This window comes from Desmodus rotundus, chromosome 2 (genome assembly GCF_022682495.2).
Source record: "Desmodus rotundus isolate HL8 chromosome 2, HLdesRot8A.1, whole genome shotgun sequence".
NCBI classification, from domain to species: domain Eukaryota; kingdom Metazoa; phylum Chordata; class Mammalia; order Chiroptera; family Phyllostomidae; genus Desmodus; species Desmodus rotundus.
Window position 1 is genome coordinate 205,176,617 of NC_071388.1, and position 15,623 is coordinate 205,192,239.

Here is a 15,623-nt window from a genome sequence, read left to right on the forward strand (position 1 = left end):
TATATCCAAGACATTATCCTTTCAACATATTCTCAATATCAAATTATTAATGAGGTATTTTACATTCTTTTTCTGTCTAATACTGTTTTCAAAATGTTTTTTACATTTTTATTTATTTATTTTTAGAGAGAGGAGATGGGAGGGAGATAGAGAGGGAGGGTAACATCAATGTGTGGTTGCCTCTCTCACACCCCCTACTGGGGACCTGGCCTGCAATCCAGGCATGTGCCCTGACTGGGAGTGGAATCGGTGACCCTTTGGTTCGCAGGTTGGTGCTCAATCTGCTGAGCCACACCAGGCAGGGCTACTGTTTTCAAAATTTTGGTGTCTATTTTATACTTACAGCGTATTTCAATCTGCACTAGGAACATTTCAAATGGTTGATAGTCTTGCATCACTAACGGCTCCTGTGTCAGACAGCATGAGAGCAACTCTTGTGAATGTTCCGTAGATGCTCCTAAAATGTGTATTTTTAATTTTTTCTATTAAAAAACTCAACATGCCCAATTCTGAAAAAGATGTCTTAAATGACACCCTATTTAAATTTAGCTCAATTTATCTTTGGAATTTTAATAGTTTTTGCTTACATGTATAGCTGCATGATTAGTGTACATAGTTTTATTACTATTGTATTTTCTTCATAGTTCGCCTTTAACATTTTAAAAACTGTGGTAAAATACCCCTGCCATAAGGTTTACCATCTTAACCATGATAAAGTGTATGCTTCACTAATGTATACTATTTCACATAGTTGTGCGACTAATCTCTAAAACTTTTTTAATCTCGAGAATTTGAAACTCTATTCCTGTTAAACAACAACTCCCCCCCCCAGCCCCCGCCCCGCCAGCCCCTGGCAACCACAGCTCTTCCACTACTTCCCGTCTCTCTGAACTCACTGCTCTAGGTACCTCATAAAGGTGGAGTGACCCAGTATTTGTCTTTCTGTGACCGGCTTATTTCATTGAGTATAATGTCCTCAAGTTGCACTCACGTTGTGCTAGATCTCAGAATTCCCAATCTCTTTAAGGCTGCATGATACTCCAGCGTATAGGCTGACGGTGTCTGCTTCTCTATTTACCCTTCGATGGACACTTGGGTTACTTTCCCCTTTTAGCTATTGTGAAATACACTGCTATGCAGGTGGGGGTCCAGGTAGCTCTTTCAGACCTTGCTTTACAGGATTTGGGGTTTAGACACACAGAAGCGGAATCGCTGTATCATATGGTAATTTTATTTTTAATTTTTAGAGGAACTGTCATATTATTTTCCACAGTGTTGGCAGTCTTACATTCTTACCAACAGCGCACAAGCATTTCAATTTCTCCACATCTCTCCAGCATTTGTTTTCTTTTGTTTTTCAAGTAGTCCTCCTATAAATGTGATGTGCCATCTCATTCTAGTTTTGATTTGCATTTGCATTTGTGATGTTGAGCATGTTCTCATATGCTTGTTGGCCGCCTGTGTATCTGCCTTGGAGAAATGCTTTTCCAAGTCTTTTGCCCATTTATGAATGCGTTTTTTGTTGTTGTTGTTGTTGTTGAGTTTTTGAAGTTGTCTGTGTATTCTGCATATTAATTACTTACCATATAAATGATTAGCAAATATTTTCTCTCCTTTTGGGGGGTTCTTTTTTACTCTGTTGATAGTACCATTTGATGTACAAATTTAAAAATTTTCATAAAGTCCGATTTGTCTATTTTTCATTACCTGTGTCTTTGGTGTCATATCCAAAAATCATAGCCAAATCTAATGTCACAATTTGTCCTGCGTTTCCTTCTAGGAGCTTTATCGTGCGTCAGGCTTTGCATGTGCTTGCTTTATTTACGTTGAGTCGGTTTTTGTGTGTGGTGTCAGCTAAGGGCCCAGCTTCCTCCTCTAGTACGTGGGCGGCCAGATTCCCAGAAGTACGTGCTGTGAGACTGTCTTTCCCCACGGGATGCTCTTGCCACCTTTGCCAAAACCCATTTGGCCATTTATGTAAAGTTGTGTCTAGTTTTAACTTAGAAACTTCATAAAAAACCTTCCTTAAAGAGTTTTTAAAAACATTTAAAAAATGCCTCTTGTGATAGTTTCTTCTGCTGTAAGAATTCTGTAAATTCACGTAATTTATGTACTTGATTTTATTCCTTCCATTTGGTATAAACTCATTCTTTCTGCACTGTTTCTCTTTTTTAACAAGGTTTTTCTTGTTGCTGTTGTCATGGTGGAAATTCTCTGGCACTTTTCCCTTTCCATCAATGCAGCGTAGCGTGTTTAACCCTCTGCTGTCCTGCCTCGCTATTTCACTTACAGGGCCCTTGTGATTAAGTGACTTCACCCAGATAATCTAAGATAATCTCCTTATGTCAAGACCCTTACCTTAATTGTACCTGCAAAGTCCCTTCTGCCTGGTCAGGTTCCAGGCATGAGACTAGACATCCTTACGGGGCCGTTTTTGTTCCTACCATGCAAAGTAAGTCTAAAGTTAAAGCCAGATCTTATTGACATTTTCAAGTCCTCCTCCAAATTGTTAAATGATTTCTTCTGGTTCCGTTGGGAAGGTGTGTCATCCACAGATTTCTGTTTTCCAGTCTCTGTCACTGTCATCTTGCTCTCCACCTTCATCTTCTGTATGTCTCCACTGCATCCTGGGGGAGTGTCTCCAAAGAGTATATTTGTATCACTGATTTTACTGTCGTACCATCCACTGTGATCTTTTTGGCTTTCTATGTGCATTTCAAAAATTCATGATCTTGCTTACTTCAAGTCAGTTACTATCCCCCCTCAAGGAGGCGAGTATACACTTATTTTCAGTGAATAATTTTGTTTTCATAAAGCTCCAAGCAAAGAACCCTTCTCAACTTTGCCAAGTATAGATAAGTCAAATGAAGCACTACCCTGGTCTTACATAAATATTCTTATCCCCTAAGTGGAAGCAAAATGAGGCTCCTTTAGAGAAGCCCGCCTTCACAAAGCTTATTTCTGATTGGGTATACAACAAGTTGTTTATGAGTAGGAGGAAGAGTTCGCTAAGTTACTTAAAAGTCTAAAATTCAACTGAGTGGGATAAAGATGGACAGGCTATCTCAGGAATGAGGGCAATGATGCCCGCCCAGAGTGTGGTTACACCAGACTGCTGGTCGCCGGAGTCACACTGAAAGGGAGTTCAGAGAGTGGGAGCGAACACAACGGAAGGACTCTGTGTTTATGGAGAAGGACGGCTAGGTGGAATCGGGAATTCCCAGAGAGGTCGGCAGTTGAGGGAATGATTTCCTAAGATGAGGAAGGTCTCCCTTTCCGTTTGTGTGGTAAGCAGATCTAAACCGGCGGTGTGTGAGGTGTTTGGCTGCTGGGATTCTGCCGAGATGGCCACAGGTCTCCAGGCCTCTTGGGTGTTGCAGGAACGTGTGTCTCCCTGCCTGGTGCGCTCTGTGGGAAGACGGGAGTGATTCCAGGGAGTTCCTCACCGCAGGGGACTCCAGGCAGTCACGTTTGCAACGGAGGAAATGCCTTTTATTTTTTTGATCTGAAAGCCCAGACATTTTAAAAGAGATTTTCAATTTTGAAAATTTTTTAAATAAAATGTTTTATATTTCTGTTAAGGAGAAACTTCCCACCTGGAAGCAGTGATCAGGATATTTCAAAACTCAGTGCTGTGTATGACCTCAACTATTAGAACGAGCCAGGGCTGTTGAAGATCTATGACCTCAGACTTTTACTGGACCCAAGTGAAGGCTTTCCTGGCTGCTGAACGGTGGGGACTTATTTTAACCAATCGTGTAGACACAAATGCTCTTACTCTGTCCTCTCGAGAGTGGTAGTTTTCAACTCTTACTTGGCACATCTACCATGAAAGTGTGTACCCTTCTTCCTCTCACATCCAAACTCCCGACACCCTGCGTCCGCCTGCTCCCCCAATCCTCACTTCCAGCAAGATACTTTGGGAACGTCTTCGCTGGGGTGAGTTCCTTTGTTTGGCAAGCTAATGATCTCATTTTTTAGAAGCTCTGTTTCATCCTGATACTTTTTATACGGTGGCTCTTTGACGTGGTGCCCCTGTGGGACAGGTGTGGCTGAATCCTGGCTTCCTGCCATTTGCAGGCCATCTCATGAGGATGGGACTTTCAGGGCACCGAACTCATTCTCCTACGGGCAGCAGTGTCAGTTGGTCTAGTTCAGCTGTCGTTTTGCTCTTATGCTTTACGTGAGTCTCCCCTTGGAGATGACCAGGGGCAATGGCACTGTTGGCGGTAGATTATCCCAAGGCAACCGTACCCCTACAGGTTTTCTCTGGGGGCACAGACTAGTCCAACAAAATGCTACTCCTCAGACGTGTGTGTTGCCTTGCCCGATCAATATTCCAAGTGAAACCTGGCTTTCGTCACCCTAATTTGATATGAGACGCAACCTGTGTGTGGCAATGTGATAGTTTTATGGAGCCTTGTAGAAACGCTTTTCACATTTCCATCAGTCAAAGCTATAGAAGCGAGTTGAGTCAAGGCTAGGAATCAGATTTGTATGAATGTAAATACTTGAATCATCACTATCATTGTTTTAAGTGACCTGAATGTGGTCCTAATATTACCAACCAACCATGTGATGGTGAGAAATTCACTTACTTAGCCCACATCCTTTGGAGGGAGCACGCCCCTGACAACAGGGACTCTGAGTGTCACTCTTAGGTCGGTGACACTGACTTCAGACTGCCGACCTGCAGACCTTTAAGAGAATAAATGTGGATTTTTTTTAAAGCCACCAAGTCTGTGGTAATTTGTTACAGCATCCTTTGGAAACTTACACCCACTTTACCAGGTTTATCTGCTTTCCAGAAGCCTAGGCTTACCATCTCGTTTAAACAACAGTTAACTCTTACTAGTCACCAGCAAGTATATAGAACTAAAAACATCTTTAGGCATTATTAATATACTCCTATCTTGTACCCTTATGTGCTAAAAACATGAAGTAAACCGTTTGATCTCCACCATATTAACTTTAGAACGAACTGCCTGCCTGCTGCTATGAACACTTTGCTCCCCTACCTGCCCCTCTCCCCCCCCCCCCCCCCCGCCCCCACCGTGAAATTAAGACCGTCTGCCTCAGGGTTATGTTTTATAAATAAGCGAGGGGTATGCGGACATTTTCAACAGAGGTCTTATTCGTGTGGTCCCAACAATAAGAACAAATAGGCATTGACTGGCATGAGCTGTTTATAAATTGCTGAGTACAGTTATTCTGAAAGTAGAGTCCACTCGTAATCTTCAAAAAAATGTCCTGCTATTGCTCCCAATGTGTTTTCAGTTGAACGAGCACCGGCGTTACTCGGTGTGGATGCGAGCAGCTGATCTTTGCTCTTTATTATCAGGGACTTTACTCTCTGTCCTCTTCCACTTCCACCCTTTCTTGGCCATTCTCAATGATTCTCTTGGTGGTGATTTTCTTGCCATTAATGATTTTGGTGGAAGTCGACACGGACCTGAAGTTCCCCATCCTACCATTACCGCAAGTCATGGAGAAGGAAGAAGAGCCCCCATTCCTCTCAACAGCAAAGGAACTAAATCCTGTATTTAAAGAAGAAAAAACATCGAACGCTGGGAATTTACTGAAGGTGGAGAAAAGGGGTGCAGACCCTCTGCTTCTGCTTCTCCGGGAGCTCCTCCGACCCAAAATAAGTGGGTCTCTGAACAAGTCAAACGAAAATGGGTGCCGGCCACCAAAAAACTCCTTAAAGACCTCGGCTGGGTCACGGAAGGTGAAGACGTATTGGAACGGGTCCTGGAAGAGCCCGCCGCCACTGCCCACGTCGGCGTCCTGCACCGCCCCCTCGCCGTACTGGTCGTAGACTTCCCTCTTGTTGGCGTCGGACAACACCTCGTATGCCTGGGCCACTTGTTTGAATCGCCTCTCGGCCTCCTCCTTGCTCTCAGGGTTTTTGTCGGGGTGCCACTTGAGCGCCAGTTTGCGGTAGGCCTTCCTGATGGCATTGGCGGAGGCCCGCCGGGGCACGCCCAGCACCTCGTAGTAGTCCACCATGTCGGAGGGCCGGCCACGGCCACGGCCCACGGGGGAACAAAAACACTGAGCAGCGCAGCTGGCAGTCCCAAGGCGCAAGCCAAGGGGCCAGGGAGCCAAGGCTGCCCGGGAGGTGGCCCCTTGTGACGTAGCCCGCATCTCATTGGTCCAGGCGGCATCCCAGGAAGCAGGGCTCGGAGGCACGCCCCTCGTCCTGCGAAGAGCTCTGTGACGCGCCTTGTGCCGGGGCCGAAGCCCCTCCCACCCAGTGCCCCGCCCACCATCTGGCTCCTCCCGCCCGTTCCCCAGGCGAGCTGAGATCTCCAAATAGGGTACAAAAGAGAGGAATTTAACCCGTGGAGAATAATTTTCTTAAAGTTGGCTTTACCTCAAGCTTCCCCTTGGCCTGAGGTACAGACGGAGTGAATGTATTCACCCTGGGCTGGATGACAGTCATAGATTTTGTCTAGGACAACAGTTCTCCCAACTTTTTGGCCTCAGGGCCTGTTTGCTTTGGTTTATGTGGGTTGTGTCTATCGATACGTGCTCCATCAGAAAAATTCATTAATCAACTCAATTACAACAAACCAATTACACGCTATCATACATCATAGTTTTATGGAAGAAAATTATTTTTTCAAAACAAAAAGATTTCGTGAAGAGTGGCATCATTTTTACATTTTTTGCTTCTCACTGGCTTAGCCAAAGAAAGCTGGATTCTTATGTCTTCTGCATTCAATCTATTGTCATATCACGTGTCCTGAGGCCACTGGAGACTCCCCTGGGCGCTTGGGAGAGAACGAGAGTGAAAAAGTCCAATATAACTATGGAAATAGTTTTGACTTTGCAAAATCCCCCTGAAAAATTCTTAGGGATTGCCCAGAGTGCCCTGGCGCAAACCAGTATCAAAATGATCGAAACTCGGTGGCTGTGTTTATAGTGATGTAGCTGAACTCGGGAGGCAGGGATTATTTCCACTAAAACTGTTACATTGTAATCACGATTTTACTTCGGGCATTTCTTGGCATCGGCTATTTCTCTCATTCTCTCTGTGACCCTATATTCTTTGCTTTGATAGCTGGTGAGGCAACACCAATAAAGGTCACACCGTTCTAGGAGGAAAATGATTAACCAATGAAATCTCTAACTTCATCATAAAGGGTAGTGGATTCAAAGGGGTGTGTGTACTATATCACCAGAACACACTGCCACCTTTATATCACCTTGAGAGACTGAACGGAAAGCCCTGGACCTGGCACTTGGTAAACACGTAATAAACAAGAATAAAAAGCTGACTATGAGTCGAGTCCTGTGTGAACAAAGCCATGTGGGAAATCACAAGGCGTATTTGTGGAAGAGCAAGAGACCCAGTACGCCTGGAGGGAAAGAGGCAGAGGGCTTGAGAGGAGGCATGTGCTTGGGCAGGTGAGCTATATCCATCCCCAGTTCTGAGGGCAAGGCTGAGGAGGCTCCATTTTATTCTGGGCCCTCAGAAGCTGTTGACCAAGGTTCCAGGGGTGGTGGTGTGGTGAGGTCATGCAGGGGCGGCTGACGCCAGGAGCCAGAAGTCACAGATAGTGGCTGGGGACATTGGTGGCTAAAGACCTCATACAGGACCATGGCAGCTGGGTCTGACAGGCAGTGGTAGAATTATCTGGATTCAGTACTTCCTTGCTTGAATATGGGACCTAGAGCAAAGAGAGAAGGGAAGCCACATCTATACAGAAACATTTACTGAGTGCTTAACGTTTAAAAAACCCACGGACTGACACCTGGGTATCACCAAAGCTGGTGCTGAAACCCTGCCTGTGAGGAATCTAGATAGATGAGTTGGTAGGCATACATGAGTAGCAGAGGTAGATATGCAAACTGCTCAAGGATACAAGGCAGAATGAAACAACGCTACGGAGATTCCAGGAAGCCCACTTTGCTTCCCTGGCAGGTCTCTGAGATTATCCAGAGGGCAATAGACTTATTTATGCAGCTTCTTTACTTTAGGAGTGTCAACAAGCAGCTCCAGTCTGGTCCCGTCGAAGGAGCGAGGAGTGAGTGGAATGCTGGATCTCCTAACTACCAGCTTCAGCTTTAAAAAGAAATCACCTTCCAAGGGGTTCCAGGAACTCTCTCGCAGACAACCCCACTCTGCAGCTGCTGCCACCCCCCGCCCCCAGCAAGACCACATCTCTGCCCTGTTCTGTGTTTCCTTGGTCCCTGGTGCTCCCTACCAGGGCTCATCTCACCGGCCCTGTAACTGCTTGTATGGGAGCCCTCCTGATGGGCACGAGCTACTTCTAACCTGGTTTTCCAGTGCCAGTTCCTAGCATAGTGCCAGTGGGGCCAACACTCCACATAAATACTCGGTGAAGGGAAGAATTAGCCATGGATTTTGCATGTAGGGTCTGCTCAGGTCCTAGGGTAGAAGCTTTATTGGATTGCTAAGTGGTGGTTCGTGGTCGTAATTCTTGAGAGTGAATGTGGATCGCCTGCTATTCATATTAGTAAACAACGTCCTCCAGTCATGGGTAGAGTTGGGACCGAAACCGTCTAGGTACATAGAAGTCCCCCAAAGTTCTGAAGTGCTGCATGATGCAGGAAACTCATAAAATCGTTGCATTGCTGACTGTGTTTACAACCTTTGGCTCCGTGTAATCTACAGATGCACTCCCATGAGATTAGGACTTCAGGAGAATTATTGCCCTTGATGTTGAAACTGGAGTATGGGTTTTAGAATTTCATATAAGGGCACACCCATGAGCCAAGACATGGCTCCCCTTTTCTCCTCACCCAGACTCTTGGTCCTAGAGAATGGAGCATGCTGGGGGCAGGGCAGAGGAGTTTCAGGGTGCACGTGCATGTGGGCACACACGTGTGCACTCATCGACAAGCACATGCAAGGCCGGAGGTTTGTGGAGGAAGGATGGTGGTACATGGAAAGAGGGTTCTAAGTACCTGCTACTCTAAGTACCAGGAAGACCGGGGCCCTGTGACTGTGTCCCACAAGACATGAACACTTAAGGTGGCAGTTTCTCCATGTCCCTCCTAACAGATCCTCCAAGTATGGGTGGCCACTGCCGTTCGTGGTCAGAATATTGCACTTTCGTCCTTGGATTGTACAGATCAGCAATGGGCCCCAACAGGAGAGAGTGGGGACGCTCAGTTCTGCCTGCTCTCCTGTTTGCCCTTGTTGCAGAGGGGGCATTTCTGTTAGGCAACTACCGCCTTTGTCCCTGACCCTTCACCTGATCTGCTGGGGTGCCAGCTGGTGCTGGGTGAGCACAGTGCCCGTGAGCACATTCTACGTGGTTGCAAAGTCCTGCCCTCTGCCTTCTCTCCACTTGTTTCGACTGGCCACTGACTGTGGGGATCATTACCTCTGAGGCCTAGTTGGTTGTAGATATCAGTCGTGACCTTGTGTACTATTACCTGGGCACTGCTGGAGGCCAGTGGGCATGGTGGCAGAGAGCAGGGTCTCTAGGTCCTGACAGTCACAGCCTGGGTCTCACTCTGCCACTTAGTAAATAATGGCACTCTGGCAAATCAGTTTGCCTCTCCGAGCCTCAGCGCTCTTGACTGTAAAACGGGAATAATAGTGCCTGCCTCGACAGGATAAATCTAGGGGATTCCATAAGAGGCGTTGTAAAGTGCTTGGCACTGCAATTGGCTCATGGTACACACTCCATAAAGGCATATTATCTTCGTTCACCTCTACCCTTTGCTTCAACAAGGTCATTGGAATTTCCCAAAGTGTCTTCCTTTCCCTGGCCCTTGGGCTGGTGTGACAAGTATAATTTAAGGGTTTTTTTGTTACTGATTTCAGTCTTTTATATACCCATGAGGTTTCTCACTGCCTCTCAGAATGAATGCAGATCTGTCCTGCAAAAGGCCTTCTATACACTCGCACTCGAGTGGGCTCCCTTTACCCGTCATTCTGTACCCCGTTAGCCCTCGGGTCCTTCTTAGTCTTCTTGACAACCTCTGATGGGTCTGTTTACCTGCTTAAATTGTCTGTTTGTCTCCCTTGATGGACGGTGAGCTCTGGGGAGGCAAGAAACCTACCTGCGTCAGTCTGTGCCGGAGCCTCCAGGCCCAGCACCGCACTGGACTCCACCATACTTGTTGGAGGGATGAGTCAAAGACGCTTGGGCTGCGGAGAAGGACATTCTTAAAGGTTCCCATGGGCCAAAGCTGGGCTCGCGATGTCACCTTCTTTTCTTTCTACAAGGCCTAGTCAGCTTTCTCCTTCATCTCTGGAAAGGAGGTGGAGTTTCCACCACATTGCATTTTCCCCTGAGGTAACACTCTCTCGGTCCATGAAAATACTAACTGAATGGAGTAAAAAGTGCTGGACAGGCTTTGCCTTCTCTGCCCACTCAAGAATGTGACCTGAGTGGCTGACAAAGAATTCCAACCAGTTAAACCTCTTGTCGCTCTTTTAATTTCTAGAAGTTAGTGTTTTGCTGCCTTTCGCTGACTAACAGGCATAGTCATTAACACCATCAAACATTAACTCGGTGTATAGATCAGTTCTTGGAAAATGTACGTGGTAGAGGACAAAACTCTGGCAGATGGGACTCTTGGTGGCAAAGGCAGGGGCACTATGACGGCAGGGCCCCGGGGTGCACGTCCGCTTGTCCTGGGCCTGCTGCTGTGTGCGCTCGGCCCAGCCGTGTCCCAGGGCGGGAAGCTGTTGCTGGTCCCCATAGACGGCAGCCACTGGCTGAGCTTGCGCGGGCTCATCCAGCAGTTGCAGCAGAGGGGGCACGAGGTAGTGGTCTTAGCGCCTGATGCGTCCGTGCACATTACAGAAGGAGCGTTTTACACCTTGAAGAGGTACCCCGTGCCGTTCCGAAGGGAGGACCTGGAAGCGTCTTTTACCGGCCTCGGGCATAATGTGTTTGAGAAGCGGTCTTTCTTGCAGCGTGTGGTCAAAATGTACAAGAAGGTCCGGGAGGATTCGGCTCTGCTTTTGTCCTCGTGCTCCCACTTACTGCACAACAGGGAGCTGATGGCCTCCCTGGCCGAAGGCGGCTTCGACGCTCTGTTGACAGACCCTTTCCTCCCCTGCGGCCCCATCGTGGCCCAGTACCTGGCTCTGCCCTCTGTGTTCTTCTTGAATGCACTGCCATGCAGCTTGGACTCTCAGGGCACCCAGTGCCCCAACCCACCGTCCTATGTGCCCAGGGCTCTGTCATTCAACTCGGACCGCATGACCTTCCTGCAGCGGGTGAAGAACATGCTCATTGCCTTGGCAGAGAGCTTTCTGTGCAGTGTGGTGTACTCCCCGTATGGGCTGCTTGCCTCGGAAGTCCTTCAGAAAGACGTGACTGTGCAGGACCTTATGGGCTCTGCCTCTGTGTGGCTTCTCAGAAGTGACTTTGTGAAGAATTACGCCAGACCCATCATGCCCAATATGGTCTTCATTGGCGGGATCAACTGCGCAGACCAAAAACCATTGTCCCAGGTTTGTAGTGTGAGCGGGAACTCCACAGGCCCGGACTTTAGGGAGGCGAACTGGCATGGAAATATCCTGAGTGAGCATGCCTAGTTTCAAATGCCCCCTGGTGTTAACTTCTCCCTTGCAAGTTTCCTAGGTTGAGTTGTAATTTGTAACTGTCTTTGGAATCATCTCCTGGGTTGTTTCTTTGGCTCTGAGGCTTTAGGAAGGCACACTTTGGGCATTTTATTCCGTGGGCTCCAGGGGATAGTCATCAATTAGAGGCAATGAGGGTTAGATGCATGTGCACAGAGCACTGGGTTCAGGGGGTTTTCAGAGAACAAAAGCATGCAGGATGCACCTTGCTTTTGATTGGGTCAGGCGCTCGAGATTCAAAATTGCTGAAGTAAGTTTTTGATATCTGTAGATCCTTGTAGGGAAAGCTGGCTTTATGTTCCTGGTTACACCTCCGGTTTTTAGATATTCCAGCTTCCTCAGCTGGATCCCACTGTCCTATCTTCTCTAATAAGGAAATGACCAGACAGTCAGGTTCTGACGTTGGGCAGAAAGGTCTTGAGTCTCCTTCTCAGCAACGCTCACTTGTTCCTTTCTCCACTACAGAATCTGAGGCATGCAAAAAGGAGCATGCACTACCTCTTCCTGGAGGGGGTGGAGGAGAATAGCAGGAGAGGCCCCTCCGGAAGATGGGTGGGAAAGGGTTCTCGGGGAGGTGACATCTCAGTGGGCCTTCCTTCATTTATTCTTTGAGTATTGGCTGAGGGTCTGCTGGGAGTTGAGTGACTTTCCAGGGGCTGAGCCATCACCTTGGAGAACAGGGAATCTCATGTCGAGTGTGCCTTCAGCGCGATTCACATTGTAAACAATCATGCAGTTGTCATTGCAAGGAGAAACTCAGGGTGGTAGGAGAAACACCAAGTGGGAAATCAGGGCTGGGTGCCGCCACCCCACTGCTTCGGACCAGATCCCCTCTGTGGGGCTCTGACCCCTCCCCTGGGACGTGGGGACAGATCTGATGGCCCCTGGGAGATCTCCTGGCAATAAGATTCTAATACTCTGTAGCCCATTGGACAAGTTTGTGTTTCATGGTGTGGTCTGGGTAAAACAGAAGGAGGTGCTATTATTTTCAGAAAGCAAAAGGAGAAACCCTAGCAGTATAGAAAACATTAATTATTTTCTTTCTTTTTAAAATTTTTTAATTATATTTTTTCCATTAGCATTTAGTCCCCTTATCCGCCCCCCCCAATTATTCTCTTTTAAACAGAGGAAAAAGAAGAGATGAAATATTCCCAGACTAACAGGCACATCTCAGGTCAAAGGAAAGAAAGCTACTGGCATGTCCAAGTTAGAGAGGTATGAAAGAGAAATACTTTTGGTGTCATTATGCAGGACCCAAGAGAAAAACGATTGTGTCTCACATTCACTTTGAAACTGAAAAGGCTCCACTTTGGAGACGTGCGTGCTTAGTGGAAATTCCATAGACAAGAAGGCTTCGTCTATGAACTTGGCTGGATGGTCCTGGTTATGCTGGCCTTCTCTCCATTCCTGGGACCTTCCAAAACACTTCCCCACTTGAGACCATTGAACATGCTGTTCCCTCTTCCTGGGGTGCTGTTCCCTGTGTCTGTTAGGTGGCCGTCTTCTCATTTTTCAGGTCAGCTTCAACATCATTTCCCTAGGAAGTCCTTCTCTCTAAAGACAGCATGATGCTATTTCCTTTATAACACATCAAATCCCGTGATTATTTCATTTAGAGAATTATTTATTGACTGTCTCCTCCTTACATATGGAGCAGGGGCCACTCCTGCCAGGTCCTGCACCCCAACACTTGGCAATGGATGTGCACGTGACTGGTGTCCCTAAGTATATAATAGGCACTCATCTAATATTTGTTACATGAATGACTGAAAACAAGAAGAGGGGGCGGGGCCCAAACTGAGGACCAGTCCCTGGGTAGGTAGTAATCCGCACAATCACACACAAGCATACGTACACGTAGAGAATCTTTGGTTGCTCACCCAGCAGTCTGCTCAGTTATCAATATGTCACAGATGTAGTCCTAGTTCTAAATATCATATCTGTTTTTAACTGCTACACAGTTTCTCATGGTGTTTATGTGCCACGGGCTATTCTGTTCGCTCTCCGCTCTGGTTCCCTGGGGAGGACACTGGCATTTGCATTCCAGGGTGTTTTGTTGTTTTTGTTGCTTCAAACATTACATTAACAAAGATCAAATATTTTACAGCTTTCTTCATATTTGTTCTGTTCCTTTCTTATTCACTTTTTTGTTAAGTGGTTTATACTTTTGGGGGGTCACTACTTTGAAAGTGATATTGTTACAGAACAGACCCATGGAGGAGGGGAACGATACACTATTACCAAATGGACCCCCTCCCTCTCCTGGGGTACCCCTGTACTAGGTTCGCCTTGCCCTCTGCCAGGGAATTACGTCTCTCAATTGGTGAATTATGTCAGGGATTGGTGAAAAGGAAAGGAATTATTTATTCAAAAGTTATACAAACTTAAGAGTAATGACTTAATGTCTTCACTGAGATCCCGAAGTCCCTTAGAATACCCACAAACGCATACAGTCCTTCCTTCCCCCTCTGCCCAGTCTGGGGTACTGTGTCTCAGGAAACGAAATAGAAGTCCGTGGCTCAGGTAGCCCCTCGGTTCCCAGCAATCCGTGCTCGGCTGGCCGGCCTCCTGTGGTTCCCAGCACCATCAGCTGTATCACCGCGCGATCTCCAGTTAATCCAAAACCATGTGGCACCTTCTCAGAGCCCACCAGCAAGAGTCCTTTCACCCCTTTTCTTCCCAGCAAGGTCTCTCTTGCTTCCTAAGTCACGTGGCAAAAGGGAGCACCCCAAAGCTGTGTGGTCCCAACTGTCACCAAAACCACGTGATTCCCACCTTAGCATGGCTGCCATGCCTGGGTTTAAATCCCAGTGCCAATCTTCCTCTGCAGCCCTGTTTCAGACTCCTCCCACAATTGCCTACACCTGCCAGCATTCCCGTATTTTTCCAGCTTTTCTGAGCTGCCATAGTAAGTCCAGACAGGCGTGGCCCTGTGGCGTGGAGCCAATCATCTTCAAGCTCTCACGCAGGTGCTGTAACCAGAGGGGAGTTGCCTCATCATGGGTGGAAGTCACTCCCATCTCCCTGGCTCAAAGCTTGGCCACAGCTATTTAACATATCCATAAAACCAGTTAAAACTTATAGACATGTTAAATGACCATGCCAGAGGTTATCTGCAGAACTGTTGCTATGCAAAACAACTCTCAATGACCCTGCTCCATGTGTCCCATCCCCTAGTTCAGACTTTTGGGGGTAAGGGCATCCTATATACATATTTTAATATTTCCTGGACACCCTGAGTTCTTGACCCAATTACAAATCCCTATTTTGGGGCCCCCTGGCTGCACCCTGTATCAATATTTTTTCCAGTTCTGCCTCTAGCTGGTTATCTACTCATGAGATGAGATGTTCAGCCATCTCATCTAAATAATTGGTTTTTACCATTTAAAAAACTAGCATGCAGTCATTTTCCAAAAAAGAAATTAGAGTTTTTCTGTTCTAAATTCCATGCCAACTATCAGTCTTATTGAATTAACTAGAATCTCTAAAAATAATTGAATAAATTTGGCAATAGCAAGGATACCTGTTTTGCTCCAGATTTTAATAGCAATCATTCTTCATTTCACCACCTTACATTATGTTTGCCACTGTTTGTTTTGGCAATTGGACTTTATTTATTTAAATGATTTCTTTTTTAATTATAGGATGATTAATGGAAGAGACTGCCGAAATTTATCAACTGCATTTTTATATCACATTTTAATTATTATTTATCAATATATATTTTCCCTGTAAATTTGTCTAAGTGGTGGATTGTTTTGACTCGCTGCTTTGTTTGGTGCAAGCAAGCTTAAATGTGAGAATGTCGTTGTATTGTAAATTGTACTTGACAGTAACCCTCCTTGTCTTATTCAATGCTTTAATTTGAAACTCCACTTTTTTTGGTGGAATATTAATATTACCATCCCTGCATTGTTCTTATTTACATTTCCCTAGTACCCCTTTGGTTCTCTTTTGTCTTCAAGCTTTTCTATTCTTCTTAAAAAAAACCCAACAAACCACAGCTGGTATTTTTTAATTGGTCATACAGTTTCCTTTAATGGGT

At 46.3% G+C, this 15,623-nt stretch overlaps 2 protein-coding genes across 5 annotated transcripts in view; one reads left to right on the top strand and one right to left on the bottom strand.

Moving 5' to 3' along the window:
- LOC112307765 (UDP-glucuronosyltransferase 1A6) overlaps positions 1-15,623 on the top strand; it is a 46,309-nt gene that overhangs the window by 18,167 nt on the left and 12,519 nt on the right. Inside the window, exon 1 of one of the 4 annotated variants that reach the window (XM_024563905.4) lies at positions 10,539-11,449. The exons of the other annotated variants lie outside the window; for them this stretch is intronic. Coding sequence (XP_024419673.2) covers positions 10,586-11,449 — 864 coding nt within the window. The 5' untranslated portion in view covers positions 10,539-10,585. Of the gene's footprint in view, positions 1-10,538; positions 11,450-15,623 lie in introns of those variants that run through there. 4 annotated transcript variants of the gene reach the window in all.
- Positions 5,176-7,413, bottom strand: LOC112307766 (dnaJ homolog subfamily B member 3). Its single transcript, XM_045198283.2, has one exon. It carries the CDS (start codon positions 6,145-6,147, stop codon positions 5,347-5,349), a length of 801 nt encoding a protein of 266 aa, XP_045054218.2. The 5' UTR covers positions 6,148-7,413; the 3' UTR covers positions 5,176-5,346.

Excerpts from the sequence above, each read along its gene's own strand:
- LOC112307766 (XM_045198283.2), bottom strand. The coding sequence starts at position 6,147 with ATGCGGGCTACGTCACAAGGGGCCACCTCCCGGGCAGCCTTGGCTCCC.